Source organism: Podarcis gaigeae, assembly GCF_964106915.1.
Source record: "Podarcis gaigeae genome assembly, chromosome: 5".
Taxonomy (NCBI): domain Eukaryota; kingdom Metazoa; phylum Chordata; class Lepidosauria; order Squamata; family Lacertidae; genus Podarcis; species Podarcis gaigeae.
Window position 1 is genome coordinate 76,608,952 of NC_139681.1, and position 20,808 is coordinate 76,629,759.

Consider the following 20,808-nt stretch of genomic DNA (forward strand, 5'->3'; position numbering starts at 1 on the left):
AACATTAGTATATAAATTAATGGAATGAAAGCATCTTGCATTATGCATGTGAAATAAAGTTAACTTAAAAGCCTTGCTGGAGCAGGCAAGGGTCTGTCCCATATTCTGTTCCCACTTGGCCAGGCTGATGCAGGAGGATGAAGGCACCAGCCCTCCCTGTTGTCTTCCGGAAACAATTATTTAGATACATGCTGCTCCTGAGATTTGGAGGTTTCGGTTAGTCTGAGAATGAGATCCTTTGTGCTGAACTTAAGAACATATGAAGAACCCTAACTCCTCCAGTCCTTGCTACTAATGTGATTTAATGCGTCTTTTTTCTCCTTAAGACCAGTCTTTTGTGACACTAGCCACAAACGATTCATATGTGAAAGGAGCACTTGTACTGGGGTCCTCACTGCGAAACCACAGAACAACAAAGAAGTTGACGGTACTGATCACTCCCCATGTCTCAGATCCCATGAGGTAAGGTGCATAACATACGATACTTGACAATTGAAGCCACTAAAATAAAAAGTTTGGGTTAGTCTCTGCCTAGTACAGTGGAACCTCTACTTACGACCACAATCCATTCCAGAGGCCCGTCCTTATGGTGAAACGGGTTGCTGGTAGAAGTGCCATTGTGCGCAGGTTCATTCAGCGGCAGCCCACTTATGTGCATGTGCAGACAGCGGCCGTTTCTGTGTGCACGCATATCACGGCAAACCCAATGTTTACTTCCAGGTTTGCCGCAGTCGCAACTTGGAACTGGCCTAAGTAGAGCGGAACATAAGTAGAGGTTCTACTGTAGAGGGAAACTGAACTAGGTGAACTCTCTTTAGGAGCATTTTTGGGGCTGGTTTTATTTTAGCTGGACAAATGGAAATATCTGTTAACACAGTAGTATATCCTTTACCATTTTTTTACTGAAAGGAAACAAAACAGATGTGACTTATTTCTCCCTCCCCAATAAAATCCCTATTCTAATTGGAAGAGAAATTCCCATTCAAGTAAAAAAACTGAAGCTGTGCTGAGATAGTTTACTCCCTCCCCCCCCACCAGCAGTTAAACAGTAATGCCAGTCTTCATGGCTTGTTTCTCCTAGGCATTTCCTTCCAGTGTTGTTGCCACCACCAATAACAGTGTTTCTTCATTCTGGTATAAGGAAGCCGCTGTATAGTAGGAGAGGACTGCCTAGAAATTGATTCTAATCAAGCGAATTTGTAGCCTGGTGTTGGCACTAGTTTTCCCTCACATCTGGAGGACCAGTGTGCTTCTGATCATATAGTCCAAAAGAAATAATGCATGTACAGATGTTTGCTTCACAAGATCTAGTCATTCTGCCCATGGATGTTGGAAATACTGTAATGCAAAGACCTATGCAATTATTGGATCTCCAGGTACAGGTTGGAACAGAAAGTAGATAACTAATAAAATACTATTTGATCTATTTTTTTGGGGGGGGGGGACCAATATTGTATATTGTATATGGAAAATCTAGTTAAAAGGAATGATTTGATTAATTGAATTGCATCCTCTTCCTGGTGAAAACTAGTAGTCTGACTTCTAAATGGTATGCCAAACATGAAAGAAACTTGACAGCACAGCAATTGTCACAACTGGATTGCTTTACCTACATGTGAATTATTTCCACTATCTATCTGTGGCCTGAACTGGTGCACCAAAATTGCATGTCATAGGAGCTGTAGCTCCTTGGTTAAAATGTGATGTCAAGTGCATGAAACATCATACAAGAGCATTTCTTTTTCTAGAGTTTAAAAATGGTTTAAATTCTAAAAATTTGGTCTACCATTCACTTGGGAAGGACTTAGTTACTGCTGCAGAAGCTGCAGAGGAAAAGAGCGGTGGAGACAGAAGTCTGAAAAGCTGCAAAAAGATTGGAACAATTGAAAGTTGTTGGACACTGCAGCAAAGGGAACCAAAAGAGGCCTATCACGGGAGTTAGCAGCTGACCTTAGGGATGCAATTTGATAAGTATTGTCCTGGTTAAGGAAAAGATCTAGAAAATCTCTTTTTAATTCAGACTGTAAGATTACTTTTTTTCTAAAATAATTTCCTCAAGCCATTCAGACATTTTGCTTTACAAAACTTTACAACATATTTGGGCAAAAGATTTCTGCATTGCAGGATCCTCACAGTCCTTTCCAACTCTACAATTGTTTTGTTGGGGGGTGGGGAGGAATTGATCTGTGCAATTGACCCATGCCTTAAGTGCCATGTTGCTCTACCTGGTATTGGGAGTTGGTTGGGCTGGTTAAAGGGCTGTTTAGTAGAGACAAAGAAAAATAATATCCACTTGGTGGCAGTGATGAAGTTAACAAGTGGGGGCTGGTTTAGCTGGCTGCCTGGCTTGTCTCCCTCCTCTCCCACAGTGCAAGTTACAACCTGTACACTATCCAAGTGATAACATCCCACACTGCAGCTCCTCCACACACTAGTACCATTTCTCCTAGAAACTGGTGTAATAGTAGCGTGGGGAGGGATTGCTACAATAATCATCTCTGTGGTCTGAGGATTCTGAAACTACTTTTGCAGTTACAGGTAGGTAGCTGTAAATTTTTTTTCCTTCCAGTAGCACTTTAGGGACCAACTAAGTTTGTTATTGGTATACCATCTGAAGAAGTGTGCATGCACACAAAAGCTCATACCAATAACAAACTTAGTTGGTCCCTAAGGTGCTACTGGAAGGATTTTTTTCTAATTTTGTAGTGAGGAATAGAGCAGCAGAAGGTAACGTCAGAAACATCCCCAATATTCTACTGCTTGCAGTATTACGGTTTCTTATAAGCTCTGAATTTGAAGAAGCGATTTAAGCTTCTGACATCAAAGAACTACAAAACCAGGCCTTGTCTTGATTGGTCTTCAATTAGTTTTTGGCGAACAGGTCCCCTGTCCTACCCAAAGTTGACTCTGCACAGTAGAAATACAAATGTTCAGATATTGTCTCAATACTCTTCAAATGTAGAGTTGTAGAATGCTTTCCTGTTTATTAACAGCATAGTTGCTTCTGCATTTAACCCTTTTGTGCATGTAGCAGTTGATCGCTCAAATATATTTATGTGTCATGTTTTAGTAGCTGCTTTTTACATGCAATGTAAATGGTGTGTTTACTATGCATACATAATAAAAAAGTGTTACATAAGCATTTCCATAAAACCTAATTTTTAGAAGTCCCTCTCTAAAATGTCATATGGATTTAGAGGGAACTGAAGGAATTACACAAATTGTAAGTGTACTGCAGCAAGATCCAGTATCCAAACGAAACAGTCGTTGCTACAACATAATAGCACAGAATCAAAATATTGTAGGAGCTTCCTTTTTAAATTTTATTGGTGTTCCAACAGTGCTGACGTACAGTGTATTCTGTAACCAAATTGGATGTTGTATGAATATCTCAGTTGCTGTCCAGAAGTCTTTGCACAGTCTCTAAAAGCTCCTTCCTCAGCTCCTGCAGCTTAAAATAGCCAGCTGTCTTATCACGTGTGTTCCTAGATCTTTCAGACCAATATGTCTGTGTGGGTTTATGCAGGTCCTATATATGCTGACAGTCCTTCCATGCTACTAATTCACGGCCTTTCAGGAGCATTACCTGAAGGTGTGCTCTTTAGAAAGTTGCCACATGGCTAGGCAAATTCCTAAAGATGTGTTCATGAGCGGAAATGGAATAAAGCAATCTCCTTTCTCAAAAGATCTGTGCAGAGGTGGGAGTTAATATGGTTGAGAGCAAGCACTGAGCATTGATGTAAATTATGACCATTCGTTTCAATAGGAAAGTATTGGAAAAAGTTTTTGATGAAGTAAAGCCAGTGGATGTCTTGGACAGCGGAGACTCAGCCCATCTTGCACTGTTGAAAAGGCCTGAGCTTGGTATTACATTGACAAAACTCCATTGCTGGGAACTAATACAGTACTCAAAATGCGTTTTCATGGATGCAGACACGATGGTATGTACTACTTGTTTAAGAACACATTTGTTTGCTGGATCTCTTAAAGTTTTAGGTGGATATTTATGCAGCAACCTGAGTCGTGTGCGTATTATTAAAACAGATTGTTTTGCCATGCTTGACTTGAGACCTGTGTGCTCGCCAGCATCCTGCAAGAGAAGCTAAACTTAACCCACAGCATTGAATGCACCCAGCTGTTTTGTGCCGGCAGCATCTCCTTCCTCTGCCAGTATATGGGCAGTGATGTCATCTTAAGAACAGAAGCTAGGTTGCATGAGAAGTTCCTAATGTAAGTTGTGGGGCAACTTGCACAGAATCCCAGAAGTGTCTGCATTGTCTAGAAAGCAGTTTCTTCTCACCACTGCAAAGCTTGGGCAAGTAAGGGCAACATGGTTTTTCTGCAGTTGCAAGGAAGTTCTTGGAGCTTGACTGCATAGAATGAAATGTACTTTTCCCCAGGGAAAAACTATGCCCAGGTAGCAAGTCTTAAACTGTGCAGTACTCTGAGAAAGGGGACTTGCCGTATTTTTCGCTCTATAGGACACACCCGACCATAAGACGACCTAGTTTTAGAGGGGGAGAACAAGAAAAAAAATCTCTGCCTCTCTGCGCAGCGCCCCCTTCAGCGAAGCGACAGGAGAAGCGGAGCCCCTTCCATTTCTCCTCCCGCTTCGCTGAAGGGGCGCTGCGCAGAGAGGGAAAGCTGTGCAGCGCCTCTGCAGCGAAGCGAAGCCAGGAGAGCAAGAGGGATTGGTGCGCACCGATCCCTCTTGCTCTCCTGGCTTCGCGTTGCTTTCGTTAAAGCCATGGAGCCTGCATTTGCTCCATAAGACGCACACACATTTCCCCTTAATTTTTGGAGGGGAAAACGTGCGTCTTATAGAGCAAAAAATACAGTATATCATGGCATTCACGGCTGGAATACTAAATTTGTACCCCCAAACTTTCTTCCTGTCTACTAGGTATTGTCAAATATTGATGAACTTTTTGAAAGAGAAGAGCTTTCAGCAGCACCAGATCCAGGCTGGCCAGACTGTTTCAATTCAGGAGTTTTTGTCTATCGGCCTTCCATTGAAACATTCAATCAACTGTTACAACTTGCAACAGAGAAAGGCAGCTTTGATGGTATGTGCCTAACTGGTTCTGAGCAGTTGTGGGAACAGCTTTTTTTTTTTTAATACTTTGTGAATGTTGTACTGTGACTCAAAAAAAAAACCACTATGTAGGAAATATTTAATGCTTGAACGACTCTGTGCTTTTTGAAAGCTTTCTATAGATTGGGGTTTTAGTTCAATGGATATATGAAACATTAATAAGATTTCCTTAAATTGTCTGAAGTGCAGTCAGAGGGAAGTAGGTAATCTGTCGATAAATCGGCTGTCTGTATTTGATTGAAATAACTACAAGGAGAGAGTCTTTCAAAGCTTCAGATTTTTCCTTTAACTTCCAAGAGCGTTCATATATCTGATAGTGGTTCTTGTGGTTCTGTTCCATGTAAAACCAACGCTGCTTTATTTCCTAGTTCTGCCAGCTTTCTTACCGGACACGGAACCCAAGTCATGGCGTGAGCCAACAAGTAAATAATTAAAACAGGAAAATTGATATTTTAAAGCATGGCTACTTTTGGATGGCTTCAACTTATAAAAAGTCAGTCGCTCAATAGTCAAATAGGAAGTGTTGCAGATGCTTTGGAGAACAGAGGTAGAAGGGAAATCTCACTGGTTGCTCCTTTGCTGTGCAAGTGCCATTATATATCTGCTGGGAGAATGGTATAATCAAGGGAACCCTCTTTTGACCATCACAGAACAGTGTGGAAAAACCAGTTCCAAAACTAGCATGTAGAGAGCTGGGAGTGCCGTAATGCCTTTTGCATAATGCACCCATAGCAGGAAGTGGGGTACCATATTTTCAGACCCTCTATAGTCACCCAGAATACAGTGAGGGGGGAAAGTATTCGATCCCCTGCTAAATTTGCCCGTTTTCCCTCTGAGTAAGAAATGACCAGTCCATAATTTTAATGGTAAGTTTATTGTAGCTGTGAGAGACAGAATAACAACAGGAAAAACCCCAGAAACCCAGAAGACAAAAAATCAGAGATTGATGTGCATTATAATGAGTGAAATAAGTATTTGATCCCCTATCAACCAGCCAGATGTCAGGCTACTTGGTATCTTCACTGTATGTAACAAGCTGAGATTAGAAGCACCTGCTGTAAAGGAGAGGTTTTACCTGTAATCCCAGCTCATTAAGACACCTGTCAACAGAAGCAATCAATCCAGCAGATTCCAAAGTAGCCACCAAGACCAAAGAGCTGTCCAAGGATGTCAGGGACAAGATTGTAGACCTGCACAAGGCTGGACTGTGCTACAAGACTATTGCCAAGCAGCTTGGTGAGAAGGTGACAACAGTTGTGCAATAATTCACAAATGGAAGAAACAGAAGAGGTTGACAAAATAACTGTCAACCTCTCTTGGTCTGGGGCTCCATGCAAGATCTCATCTCGTGGAGTTGCAATGATCAGGAGAACGGTGATGAAGCAGCCCAGAACTACACAGGAGGAACTTGTCAATGATCTCAGGACAGCTGGGACCATAGTCACCATGAAAACAGGTGGTAACACACTGCGCCCTGAAAGACTGAGAACCCGCAAAGTCCCCTTCCTCAATACAGCACATGTACAGGCCTGTCTGCAGTTTGCCAATGCACACCTGAATGACCCAGAGAGCTGGGTGAAAGTGTTGTGGTCAGATGGCTCTTTGGCATCAACTCAACTCGCCATGTTTGGAGGAGGAGGAATGCTGCCTACGACCCCAAGAATACAATCTCCACCGTCAAACATGGAGGGGGACATATTATGCTTTGGGGGGGTGTTTTTCTGCTAAGGGGACAGGACTCCTTCACCGCATCGAAGGGACGATGGACGGAACCATGTATCATCAAATCTTGGGTGAGCACCTCCTTCCCTCAGCCAGGGCATTGAAAATGGGTCAAGGATGGCTTTTCCAGCATGACAATGACCCAAAACACACGACCAAGGCAACAAAGGAATGGCTCAAGAAGAAGCACGTTAAGGTCCTAGAGTGGCCTAGCCAGTCTCCAGACCTTCATCCCATCGAAAATCTGTAGAGGGAGCTGAAGGTTCGAGTAGCTACACATCATCCTTGAAATCTTACTGACTCGGAGAGGATCTGCAAAGAGGAGTGGGACAAAACACCTCCTGAGATGTGTGCAAACCTGGTGGCACCTACAAGAAATGTCTGATCTCTGTAATTGCCAACAAAGGTTTTGCCACCAAGTACTAAGTCATATTTTGCAAAGGGATCAAATACTTATTTCACTCATTATAATGCACATCAATCTCTGACTTTTGTCTTCTGGGTTTCTGAGGGATTTCCTGTTATTCTGTCTCTACAATAAGCCTACCATTAAAATTATGGACTGGTCATTTCTTTGTCAAAAGGCAAAAAGGCAAATTTAGCAGGGGATCAAATACTTCCCCCCCCTCACTGTACCTGCACTGTACCTGGAGTTATTTGCAGTGAATTGTCAGATTAAGGCTGGAAGGCATTTATGCCAGGCTTCCTTAAACTCAGTCCTCCAGATGTTTTTTGGCCTACAACTCCCATCATCCCTAGCTGGCAGGACCAGTGGTCAGGGATGATGGGAATTGCAGTCTCAAAAACATCTGTAGGGCCGAGGTTGAGTACTTCCTTATCTCCAAAGATGCAGATAAGGAGAAAGATGCAGCTGCCTTGTCAATGGAAGTTGAGCACTGCTGCCTGCAGCTACAACTCAGAGGGGTAGAGCTATGTTATATATAGCTTCAGACAGCTTTTTTGAGCAGGAGGAGGTTGCGTTTCAAGTTCACTCCTGCCTTTTGAATACTTGCCCTCGTCCCTGGCTAATACATCTAACAAATCACCCGGGATTGACTTGTTGAATCCTGTTGCGGGAATAATATTTCACCATTATAAATACGTTAGCCAGCCAAGCTTTTAAACAAAATGTTAAAATAGTTTCTGTTATGTGTTTATATCTCCCTTCTCATCATATCTATATTGCATGATATCCCATTTCCCACCAAGAGATTCAAGGTAGCAAACATTGTCCCCACTCCCTATTTTTTTATCTTTACAACAAACCTGTTAAGTAGATTAGCCTGTGGGAAGGTGATGGGCTCAAGGAGTCACAACCAGCTTCATGGGTGAGTGGAGATATGAACCATGGTCTCCACTGTCCTACTAAATCCCACTAACTCTCAGTGTACATAGTAAGAAGGTTAAAATAATATTCCAGGGCTTCAAAATGCTTCTAAAGGTTTCAGTCATTTATTTAGGAACCAATTCAATCCCTGGCAGAGAAGAGTGGTAGAGATGAAAATTTTCCCATTCAGACCACTCTAAAACAAATATCTGCAGCCATGCTACTTAACACAAGGGTTCAAACATCTATTATAGCATTGGATGAACCAAAGGGTAATTACTGCTTCTAAGAGTGAACTTGGGTAGAAATAAGACTGGAGCTAATGGGAAACAAGAGGGAAAAGTTACTATTTGTGTTTCCAAGTCAAACATTTGCACACTTCAGCCTTTTCCAGGCAGGTTGTGTTCCAGCTTGAAGTTGCCTCAAGTGCCGTTAGGCAGCCTCTACTGTAAGAGCTGATGGGGAAGGAAGCATAGTAGTAGCTCAAGCAAAGATGTTTGGAGCACCTTCAGGCAGCAGTGACCAAGCAAACAAAAGAGGTTGTTGGGGAAGATCAGCTGCCAGTTTTTAGCCCCCAGGTGCCTTGGTTCTGCAACCTTCCTCCCAGCTTTGGACATAGGGTTGGTGACCAGGATCACCAAGCAATTGCTAAGACCATCCTTGCCAACTTCCACATCGTAAAGATTGGGTGGGGAGAGGTTTGTTGTTCATCATGCTTGCCCGATGGTGGCTTCACAATGGCTGTAGTGAACAGAATTATTGTAGAAGGACAACCCTGACATTTGCAAAAGTTACAAAGAATGGGGGGACCCCCCCCCCACAAAAGTCCAATGTGGACTGAGTATGCTCAAAAAGTATGGGATATTGAGTATTTGTTGGGAAAAAGAGAACCTGAACTTGGGGAAGCAGAATCACCTGGGGAAGGCTAGCTTAATGTGAAGGTACACTAGGCTTGCTTGAACCTTGAAGGGAAACCCTTTTGCTAGGAGATAGGTGTCAGGGAACTGACATCGGAGCCAGAAGTGGAGGCAGGGCTCCCAAGTGATGCCGGAGAAGGGCCAAGCAGGGAGAGAGGGAACTCATCGGCTGGGGAAGGAAATAAGCGCAACACCAGGGATAAAGGGGGGCGGATGGGGGAATCGGAGAGGGGGCTCCAGGACTCTTCGCTGGAGACCAGCGGGGAGAGCATAGGTCCTCCACTACCGACACCCACCCTGCGCAGAAGACTTCCGCGCAGGGAAAGTAGGCGTAGACTTGGCGTCAAAGAACTTCTTTGCTGGAAGAAGTTCAAGAAACGCCCACTGACGGATTCTGCTAGCGACTGAACAGCCACGAAGTGAAGGGCTGTCCAGCCAAGAAAGGTTTAACCAGGCTACCTAGCCAGGAGTGGCGGCAACTTACGCACAAGCAACCCCATATAACCATCACAATAGGATTATAAATAAATGCATCCTTTTCTTGCTTAGGCTGGCCACTTGCATGGGCACACCCAACAGGGCCATCATGTATTGCAAGCAAGAGAGTGCAGTAGGAAAGAGCCTCCAGGGCTCAAGAAGTCGCACAAATTAGATAGACATTCCACATTGGGTGACACCCCTGAGCTTTTCTTGCTTGCTTGCTTGCTTGTATAGCATCGTTTTCATTGTTAACAAGGCTAAACTCTGCTGCTTGTGATGGAATGCTTTTGTTCTTTAACAAAATTCTCTGTGTAGGAAATGGTGAAGATGATGGTTGTTCTTTGCTATTTTATTGGATGGTTCAAGTACATGAGAACACTCTGCCTAGGGAAAAGCTATTTACACTACTTAGAAGCAAAAGCTTTGCTTCTGTTAATAGCTGCACAGTTGAATTGGCTTCAGTTTGCTATAAAATATACATGCAGACTAGATACTGACACCACCATGAATGGATTACCATGGGAATGCAATCCTAGCTAGTCTGGATCAGGGGGGAAAGCATTCTAGGGCTGCATTCTCATAGATTAAACTTCCTACTAAAGTTACTTTCTAACTTTGGGAATTGCTTGCATTGGTCTGTGGAAGCTAAGAGAAAGTCCTAAGAGGCAGTTCTTGTCCTGATTTCAGTTGCTTTCCACCAGATGCATTTGTTTGAAAAATAACAGGGAGTGCAAAATAAAGTACCCATGTCAAATAGCAAGAGTTATTTGGGACTATGCTTTTGAATCACTTTACTGTCTGTGCTGTAACTTAAGCACTGGCACCAGTAGAGCTGGCATGGATACGAGAAGGCTTGTAGTAAGAAGAATAGTGATTTCATGGTGTTTTGTCTGGAACAAAACGCAAGTAGAAGTGTTGTGTTCTTTCTGACTGTATTTCACTCATTTGGCTTTGGCATAATAAGATAGTTTTGAATTTATCCAGGGGAGGGAGGGAGGGAGAGAGAGAAGCAAGTGTGTTGAATTTCATTCGAAGTGGAAACATTATAAATGGGTAAACTCTGATGCTCATTTGAAAGCAAACCTCGAGCGACATATTTCTGCTGTGGGAACTAGAAATAGAAATGAAGCTGTAATTTCCTTAGAAATGTGTATAGCGTCTGCTGGCTTTTCTTTCCTAGCTATGTGAAATCCTTGCCAGCAAGTAACCCTGAATCTAGATTACAAACTTGATACAGGAAAGACTGAACCAGAACTTCAATAAGAATTTGATAATCTTGTATAAGTAGTAATCTTGACTCTGTAGAAAGCAATCCTAATATACTTCAATCTGCCTCTTTGAAAAGAAGCATATGGAAAGAATTCCGTTTCACAAATCTTTCTCCTGCTAATGAGAAAGAACAATGCAATGCACCTCTTTGGAGGAATAGTTCAGCTACATAAAAGGGCATTGGGCTTAAAACTTCAAACACCAAACAGTAGGATATGCTTGCTACTACAGAGTTCAGAAATGACATTTCCAGCAGGCATTCCGCTGACAAAGTCAGAATTTATGGGTTAAGTGTCCAGAACCAATATATCCAATAACTTATAGGTGGCGGTGGTTCTTCTTATTATTAAAAATTATATTCTGTCCTTCACCCAAGGATCACAAGGTGGTTTACAATATAAAAATACAAAATACTTAGTAACAAACAAAAAATACCCCCCCACACACACACAACATACAGTGAGTTTAAAACAGGGGTAGGCAACCTAAGGCCCATGGGCCAGATGCAGCCTAATCGCCTTCTCAATCCAGCCCACGGATGGTCCAGGAATCAGCGTGTTTTTGCATGAGTACAATGTGTGCTTTTATTTGAAATGCATCTCTGGGTTATTTATGGGGTGTAGGAATTTGTTCATTTCCACCCCCCCCCCCAAAAAAATCACCCGGCCCACCACATGGTCTGAGTGATGGTGGACTGGCCCATAGCTGGAAAAGGTTGCTGGCCCCTGGTTTAAAAGCTCATAGATTGTCTGATTAGACAAAGGCCTGGGAGAAGAGGAATATTTTTGCCTTGTGCCTAAAGATATGTAGTGAAGGTGCCAAGCAAGCCTCCCTATGGAGAACATTCCACAAACAGGGAGCCATTGCAGAAAAGGCCTGTTCTTGTGTTGCCACCCTCCAGACCTCTCGTGAAGGAGGCACACGAAGAAGGGCCTCAGGTGATGATCACAAGGTACAGGTTGGTTCATACGGAGAGAGGCGGTCCTTGAAGTATTGCGGTCCTGAGCTGCTAAGTAGTGTGGACAGTTTGTCTCTCCTTGTGTAAATGAAATGTTAAAACCTACTATCAGTCTTATGTAATTGTTCCTACATTTAGTTATTGTTAAATGCATGTTGAGAATGTATTGGCTTATCTGGAATTCCTGCTGCCTTAAACTGAAATGGATCTGAGCAGTTGTCATTTGATGTGGAGTGGGGAACCTGTGGCCTTCCAGAAGTCATTAGATTACAACTTTCATCATCCCTGACCATTGACTACTACTACTACTACTACTACTACTAATAATAATAATAATAATAATAGAAGCTGTCTGCTAGTATATTATCAATCCAAATAGTAACAACTGTTGTAACGATTATGGATGCCTGAAAAGCCATGAACTTCATTTTTCCCAGGCTACACCTAAAACCCAGACATTTCTGTCCTAGCTCTGTCTCAGACATACAAATTCTGCTTGGGTCTGCCAAGTTTTGCTGTGGCTTTGGCTCTAGTTCTGAACACAGTCATTAATTGGGTCACTGGAGCAACTGCATTAAGTATTTGGAACCTGTTTACCTAAGGGACTGTTTGGTCCCATTTGTGCCTATCTGACAGCTTTGATCTGTGGAACATGTGCTTTTTAGAAATGTCATATAATGCTCATTCCACATTTGCAAAGAGTTGAGCTTTCAGCATGGTAACACCTATGTTTTGGAACTCTCTGCTTAGTGACGTTATGTAGACGTCTCCAGGTGTTTTTGATGCCTGCTGGAAACTCTTTTCTTTCACCAGATCTGATTTAGTTTTGTATGTTTGTTTTTAAAAGTGTGTTTCTGACTTTTATCTGCTTTATTGATTTTCTTACATATACCTCTTAAGATAGTGTTTCAATTAAAAAAAATTTATAGATTTTTCTAACTAATTAAAAGTTGGTGTCCATAACTCTTGAACAGCAATATGTCATACATGGGGCTGCCTCTGAAGACGGTTCAGAAACCTCAGCTGGTGCAAAATGCAATGGCCAGATTGCTTACCAGAATAAGACAGTTTGAGCATATAGCACCAATCCTGGCACAACTGCACTGGCTGCCAATTAGTTTCTGGACTCAATTCAAAGTGCTGGTGTTGACCTATAAAGCCTTACAGAGCTCAGGACCTCAGTACCTTAAGGATCACCTTGCCTTGTATGAACCGACCCAGACCCTGCACTTGTTATCTGAGGCCCATCTCTGTGTCCCCTATCCTAGAGAGGTTCAGAGGGTAGCAACAAAGGAACTGGCCTATTCTGTGGTGGCTCCCAGACTGTGGAATGTTCTCCCCAGAGAGGCTCACCTGGTGCCATTACAACATGTCTTTATGCATCAGGCAAAAACATTCTCTTTACCCAGCCTATTAAATAATCAATGGCCTGTGGGGGGCGGGGAGGACTTTTGTTATGACTATTTTATTATTAGACTGTCTGCCAGTATGTTTTTTATCACATTTTTATCATTGATGTTCTGTAATGTGTTTATCAGAAGATCCCAGTACAATATTATAAAAGGTGGCATATAAATTAAATGAATGAACACATAAATAAAACCCCTCACGTAAGGGCAATACACCACTTTGACAATACAGTGGTATCTCGGGTTACAAACACTTTGGGTTACAGACTATGCTAACCCGGAAGTAGTACCTCAGACTTTGCCCCAGGATGAGAACAGAAATCATGCGCCGGCAGCAGTGGGAGGTCCCATTAGCTAAAGTGGTACCTCAGGTTAAGAACTGTTTCAGGTTAAGAACGGACCTCCAGAATGAATTAAGTTCTTAACCAGAGGTACCACCGTATCATAGTTGCTGCCTTGCTTCTCTCCAGAATTGGCTAGGCTGAGTTGCACAACACACAAGGCCCTGTGACATCTATTGCTTTCCATACTGCAAAATAATCTGAAGGTGTACTGTATGACACACACAACCCCTTCTCAGGTCACTGAAGCAATTGGCTTGGGTAAAATGCCAGCAGTTTGGAGGCAAGAATACAAACTCATGAGTCACTCGTGCTTGCATACATCTTGATTAGACAAGGGGACAACTAGCACTTAGAGTTGTTGTCATTAGGTTGCTCAATTATGCATTGTCATGGCCCCTGTTAAACTCTTATCATGTCTCTCTTTCAGGTGGGGACCAGGGTTTATTAAACACTTTCTTCAGCAGTTGGGCAACTACAGACATCAGCAAGCACCTGCCATTTATTTATAACTTAAGCAGTATTTCGATCTACTCCTATCTCCCAGCATTTAAAGCGTAAGTGGACAAAATGTATAAAATTACGTACGTGGTTTCTTCTGTTCATATTATGTGAAGGCTGTTTCCAAAGTGGAGACCAGTCTGGTCTCTGCTTGTTCCTGCAAGGTGCCATCAAGCAAGAGCAAATATAGTCGAAACGAGAGATTGACCTGTTGATATGAAAGTGTTCATACCTCATCTAGGACAGGAAGTTATTTGTAAGTCTGACTTTGCTAGTAGACTTCAATCTGTTCTAAATTAAATACCTAAGATATGTTGATTACAGCTGGGGGTGGATTGTATGAGGTCTTTCCCACTTCTTTATCTTGTGACACCCATCTGGGCCAACGGTGTTTACAACAAATATAATGTCTTAACTTCAAAGGCAGGACTGGGGAACCATTGGCCACATCCAGCCTAGCCCAGTGGCCAGGAAGAACAGGAGTTGTAATACAGCTTCACCTAGCTTCCTGATCTTTGTTCTGAGCACTTGTCCTGATGTTCCTCCATAGCATGGAGGTCCTGCAGTGTGGCTACTTTACATCCATTACATGGAATGCTGAAACCCCTGGTCCATGTGAGAAGTGCCCATGGCCCTGCTCCTTCCAAAGCTGCTAATACCCATCCTAAAACTGCATCCCGTCTGACCCAGGGATGGTCACCCCACCCCTAGTATAGGAGCTCTCCTACCGATGCAGTACAGAAAGGACCAATAATACAAGACATAAGCCGCTTTTGAATACTTCCCAATTGTCTAAAACCTCCACAAATGTAGTCCACATTTGCTTGAGACTGAGTGCCAACAGGGCTGTTGGAGAGGCCTGCTTTCAACCCCCACCCCAGCCCAGCCCAGCCACTGCTGGGAGAGAAATAGGTTAGAACAACAAATGGCTGTGTTCAGTTGCCACCTCTTGATCGTGTGGGCAAGTGGGCATTGCAGTGGCCATACAGAAATGCAATACGGGTACTCTGTAGAATCCTTTGGAAAAGGAATGAGAATGTCTTCTTAAAAAGGTAATACTAAGATAGCCTAGGACTTCAGTGGTACCTCTGGTTGCAGACGGGATCCATTCCAGAGCTCCAGTTGGATCCCAAGGTTTCCACAACCAGCGGAACCGTTTCTGCGCATGTGCATGTGGTGAAACCTGGAAAAATACTTCTGGGTTTGCTGTGTTCACATCCTGAAGGATACACAACCGGAGATGTTTGTATCCAGAGGTACCACTATATTGTGAGCTGTTGGACACTGAGGCACAGTGTGTGTGTGTGTGTTTGTGTGTTTGTGTTTGTGTTTCCTTTGAGTAGACACGATGCACAATACAGTCGGATCCTACATTTAAAACTTACAGTGCCAGCCTCTATGGGTCTATTCAGAAGTAAGCCCTGTCAATTCAGTTGGATTTACTCCCAAGTAAATGAGTATAGGATCGTAGCCTTAAGTCCCTTTGACGAGAGCCACAGACCATACGGTCTTAGTCAAAAACATATACAGCATAGTGTATCTATTTCCCAACCCTGATGCAGCCTAAATTATTTCTTTATGATGCCAGCCGTAGAGAGTCCAGATTTAAATTCTCCCTGGAAATTGTAAGTTTTAAGTAAATATCTTAACCCATGCCACTCATATATCCAGTAGTTAATGAGTGATTTGTATGAGCAAGTCTCCAGGCAACATCAAGTAACTAGAGTTCTGTGGAGCAGCTAACGTAAGCAGTGTGTTCGGTGGCTCAGGTTCAAAATGTCTTGTGATCGCATCATATGAAGCACTGTCAAGTTAAAATTAGAAGACTTATTCTTGGAAGTCCATGCAAACTGGAATGAATACATAGTACTGAGTGGTTGGTGGAGAGAATATCTGGCTCAGTGTATGGTATTGTGGTGTTGTGTCTTTAAGCTGTTGACTTACTTGAATCATGTGATACCTGGTTCCTATGATTCACCTCCTTTCTGTTTTGAGGTCAGGTTTGTTGTCTCTGCTTTTGGTGGACCCAAGGCCATTCCTCTGCCCATTCAAGTGACAGCTTGAAAGCCTGAGTCTCTGGGAAACTTGTGGCTTTCAGGGAGAATGAATCTGAATATAAGATGTCCCCACCCAGGGGATTCAAGCTGTGCCAAGCAGTTACAGCTCACGGAATGAATGACATTTTAAACCCTGTTATGATCACATCTAATCTGCTGGCTTTTTAGAATGGAAAAGGGGATTTATCAAAAACAGGTGCAAACCTCAGCCTCTTAAATAAAATCCTTCAAGCAGTGATGTCAGGGTTCCAAATAGGTTCAGGTAGCTAACTTAGCATTTTGCTCAGGCGAAAAGGCAGTTGGCAGTGGACAAATGGGATCAAATTACTATACAGCAGGCCTAGAATGCATGTTACTCGTCAAATGAGTTGCCCATTAAAATCCTCCTAAGTTGACCTGATGTATACCTAACAGCTCATTCAATCTTCCCACATACCCCAACAGGCTGCTTTCTAGTTCAGCCTCTGCCCCTCCATTGCTCTGAGCTTGACTTTGGCTAGTCAGTGTACACACACAGAGAGAGACAGACAGATTGTCCAAATCATTCTATAACTCTGCTGGAAGTCAACAAGGGAGGGGATAATAATTTCATCCAGAATCTACAACCAGCTGCTGGCCTAACTCCCTATAGTAAAATTATTCAAGTATCTCCTAGACCAGTGAACTATGAAAACTATAGAAATAACCCAGATGGAAACTGTCATGTGAAACGACCAAAGCAACTTAGAGATGAGAAGTCAAAATTGAAAAGCCTTTTTAAATAACATTTCTTTTCTTCTTTTTTGGTACTTTAACCTGGAAAAGGTGTCCTATTTATTACTGCATGGGGTTTTCAGAGGACATATTTTCCCTTCCTTTTAGCCCTAAACCTTTCCTCATTATGCTTTGGAGCAAAAGCACTCAGGAACAAGTCTCTCAGCTTGTGTTGTTGCTACATTGCTGGGGGAAAGAGTGTTAACCTTGGAATATGCATTCTTTTTCCCATGCTTGCCTCCCGTGATGCTATAAGCAGTCATGGGCTCAAGCAGGCAAATTCCTTCCATTCTCGCTCCCTTCTCTTTTTTTTATGTTCAACCGAAAACTTCAACATTCAGTGCCTTAACTGCTCTTGACCCTAGACTTGACCTCCAGATTTGGTCTGTCTGACTTCAGGTCCATTGATCATCTTGTTTCCTTCCCAAAGGGCAGGCATCGGAATAGGTATTTTTGTATTTTTCTGCTGCTAACTGCCGTAAGATCTTCAGACACAAATTTAAAAGGATAAATACTTGTATGAAATCCCTGTAGTGGTGGCTTTCTGGTGGTCTTACAACAGCTACTATTGTTTGTTGTATTTAATGCATACAAAATGAAGTTCTAGTCTTGGTATACTTTTTTTAAAAAATCAAATCAATTTAAAGCAATTTACAAAGATTAGTTGCTTTTTTTGTAGAACGGATTAGGTATGCTTACTCCTGTGTGGAGGAGCCATGACAAAGTGCTCCCTTCTGCAGCCACCCATCAAGCAGAGCTCCTCCTGACATCTGCCTTCCAACTCTTAAAATTCTATGATTTGTAGGTTTGGGACAAATGCTAAAGTGGTTCACTTCCTGGGAAGACTGAAACCGTGGAACTACGCGTATGACTCCAAAGCAAAAAGTGTCAAAGAAGATGCTCAAGATCCCACAGCGGTTCATCCAGAGTTTCTCAATATGTGGTGGGACATCTTCGTCACAAACATCTTGCCATTGCTACATCAACATGGTGTCGTTAAAGATACAGCTACTGGTGTAAAGGCGGTAGGTCTCCTTAATGTATTTAACCTGGCTTAACTGGAGAATTGTGTTGTGGGGGGTAGGAGGATCACGTTCTTTGCACTTGTGAGTAATCCATTACTTGGCCTGAAACTAGCATGATTGCTACAAAAACAGCTTGCAGTCCTGCAATCACAAGGCTACTTAGGGATAATGACCTCAGCAAAAATGGGTTAGCTTTTCCCTTAATTAATGCCGCACACTGGCTTGGAGCCGCAACTGTTAATTAGTGGTTGGGTACCAGAATAAGTTTAACACTTCTGGACCGTACTAACAGGCAAACTAAACAGTAACTGGCCAGGCCTACCTATATTAAGTGATAAGTAACCAGATTCTTTAAAGGTTTGTCCCACATCCCTAAAATGTATTACTAGATATTACAGTTTAATACTAGTTTTTGCTAACAAGGTTGTTAAAGAAAAGGGGGTCAGGAAGCATGAACATAAAGTAGGATTGAATGTTAATATAGTAAGCCTTGAATCTTCAAGATTCAGCTGTATTATTTTTGGACTGTGTAGACAAATTGGTGTAGATCGGATGGCTGCAACCGCTGTCTTGACACTGCATTATTGCAATTTGGAGAGGTCTTATATGGTGACTGGCCTGAACCATATGAAACTCACTAGACTGAATTGTTTGGCATGGATCATTACAAAATGCTTACTGAAAACTCTGTTAATCATACGTGCACAGTGCTTGGTGGTAACACTTTCTAACTGCTACTTAACATTCTGTAAGCAAGTTAGGTGTGGTCCAGAGCACTATGGGTTGTATCCAATTAGGTTGTACTCAATGGTAGACCCTTTGAAACAAATGGACCCAAGTCAAGTCATGGCCATTAATTTCAATAGGCATACCTGAAATGTGAATTATGGTGGATACAGCCCTGCATCTCCAGTAGTCATCATTTGATTCTGTATACCAATGGATTTTCCTCTTTAACTTCAGATCTAGCAGGTTTTCTGCCTCTTAACACTCATTTGTGTACTTTGGAAGTGAAATTAGTAGATATCCAAATTGCCCTTTAAACATCCAGATTCGGCAAGATTCAAACTTAGGTGGCTTAGGACTCGTGTGTGAAACCTCCAGACATTTCAAGTTGTTTGTAGTGCTTGGCAGCACCACATATGCAAACTTGTCAAAAAGTGATTTTCATGCGGATGTGCTTGCAATTATCAGCTCCCTTATGCGAACAGAAGTGGCAGTTGATCTGCTTATCTCTAAATGGTGGGGTTGTACCTGCCATCTTGGATTTTTGTATTGTAATAAAACTAGAAAGGTATACCTACAGATTCTCAATAATGATAAGCTAGAACTGTCATGACTCTAGGCTTTCCCTGTCTTAGCTAGCCAAAACTACTTGGCTTCTCATGCATGCAGTGCAGCTTTGAACACTTAAGCTTGGTATACAGAAAACAGGAGTTAAGTGCAGTACCTTTGGGTTGCAGAAAGATCTGTTCTTTAGCTATGCTTTCTGTTTCCCCTATTTCACCTTTCTAATGAACTGTTGCAGCTATCGGGCTTGGTCTATACACTGGCTTTCTCTTGTGGCTTCTGCAGAGAGGTATGAAGAACTTACACCTGTTGCTAAACTACCCATCTGCTGTCTCGTTGACTTGGATATGCCCTTCATTATTTTACAGCTCCTTCATTGTGTAAATGGTGCTTGCTGCTTTGCATGGGAATCTCTCGTTGGTTTTCCTACCCGCTGCTCTGTCGCTTTACGCCTTACCCCTTCTTACAACAATGCAGTGGTACCTCTCCCACTCATTCTTCTCTCTTTTCAGGAAGAGGTAGCGGAGGCCGTGTCCCACTTGTCACTTTCATCTGCAGCCGTGCCAAACTCGCCGCCGTCACCGCCAGCTATATCCTCAGAAGAGCGCAAAGAGAGGTGGGAGCAGGGCCAGGCTGACTACATGGGAGCAGACAGCTTTGACAACATCAAGAAAAAACTTGACACCTACCTCCAGTAGAGACGCACTTGTATCTGCTCTACAGACAACAGCAATACAAGGACGTGTTTCACAGCTATAGCAACTAGGAAAGTCAGATAGGGTCAAATTAAACTTGCTAGCAGCTTTGCCCACTGCTCAGCTGAAGGCTGTTGGCAGTACTGCAGGTAAGAACTGAGCAAAAGCTGTTGTTCTAAGTATGAATCCTTATCCTTGTGCCAATCATGTGTCCAGTAGCCAGATCTTCTCCTCTTGCACAAAACCTGTAAAAGAACTCGTTGGGAACAGGACACTGGACTGGCGTGATACTCCAGGCTTACACCTATAGGACTGTTGTGCTTTACCTCTTCCTTTCACCCCCCACCCCCCAAAAAAACCCAACCACCATGTTTTGCTTGCTATGTTAAAATAAAGACTAGAGGTTAAGGCAGCTACAGTGAAGGGGCCTTACAGTAAGGACATCAAAAAAACATGCAGCAGCAATCTGTGTAAAACCATTGCTTTTCTGTCGATTCCAGCCTTATAGAAGAATTCTGACCAGACTTCTATGCACAGTACCTATAGCATGGCAGATACTTTTGTTCAGTTCTGTGTACTTCTGGGACTAGCAAACCTTTGAACTGTTAACCTGTAAAATGGCACTGAACATGCACAATAAAAGAAATCATGGTAAAACCTATAGCACTGCTCAACTTTTGTCAAGTGGCAGTAGAAACTGTCCCCTCAAGCCTACTGCTCAACATCTGTAGGCTGTGACATTAGCATAAGCTTTCAGAGCAGAGCCTGTGAAAGAGATTTGCTCACATATTACTAAAAAGCATCTGCTGTAGGGCCTGTTCCAAGATTACATTTTTGCTGGGCTAAAACTGGTTCTGTGTTCCACTTAAGTATGGTAGTAATGGTAAGATCATAGGTGTGGCATATGGTACGAAGGAGAATGGGAAATGTGTGTGTTTTCAAGTTCCATTGGGTTCTCTTCTGTAGTTC

General features: G+C 42.7%; 1 protein-coding gene and 1 long non-coding RNA gene across 11 annotated transcripts in view; one reads left to right on the forward strand and one right to left on the reverse strand.

The window, feature by feature from the left end:
- Window positions 1–20,500, forward strand: part of GYG1 (glycogenin 1) — a 30,354-nt gene extending 9,854 nt beyond the window's left edge. For 3 of the 10 annotated variants that reach the window (XM_083739809.1, XM_083739814.1, XM_083739805.1), the window contains exons 2-9: window positions 327–462; window positions 3,767–3,941; window positions 4,904–5,066; window positions 5,464–5,517; window positions 13,949–14,075; window positions 17,635–17,854; window positions 19,383–19,433; window positions 19,657–20,500. In XM_083739809.1, coding sequence (XP_083595935.1) covers window positions 327–462; window positions 3,767–3,941; window positions 4,904–5,066; window positions 5,464–5,517; window positions 13,949–14,075; window positions 17,635–17,854; window positions 19,383–19,433; window positions 19,657–19,842 — 1,112 coding nt within the window. In that variant the 3' untranslated portion in view covers window positions 19,843–20,500. The remainder of the gene's footprint in view (window positions 1–326; window positions 463–3,766; window positions 3,942–4,903; window positions 5,067–5,463; window positions 5,518–13,948; window positions 14,076–17,634; window positions 17,855–19,382; window positions 19,434–19,656) is intronic. The other 7 variants (XM_083739813.1, XM_083739806.1, XM_083739810.1 and 4 more) reach the window with 3 other exon arrangements.
- The window catches only part of LOC310845184, a 589,082-nt gene that overhangs the window by 517,590 nt on the left and 50,684 nt on the right, over window positions 1–20,808 (reverse strand). The gene's annotated exons all lie outside the window — the stretch shown is intronic.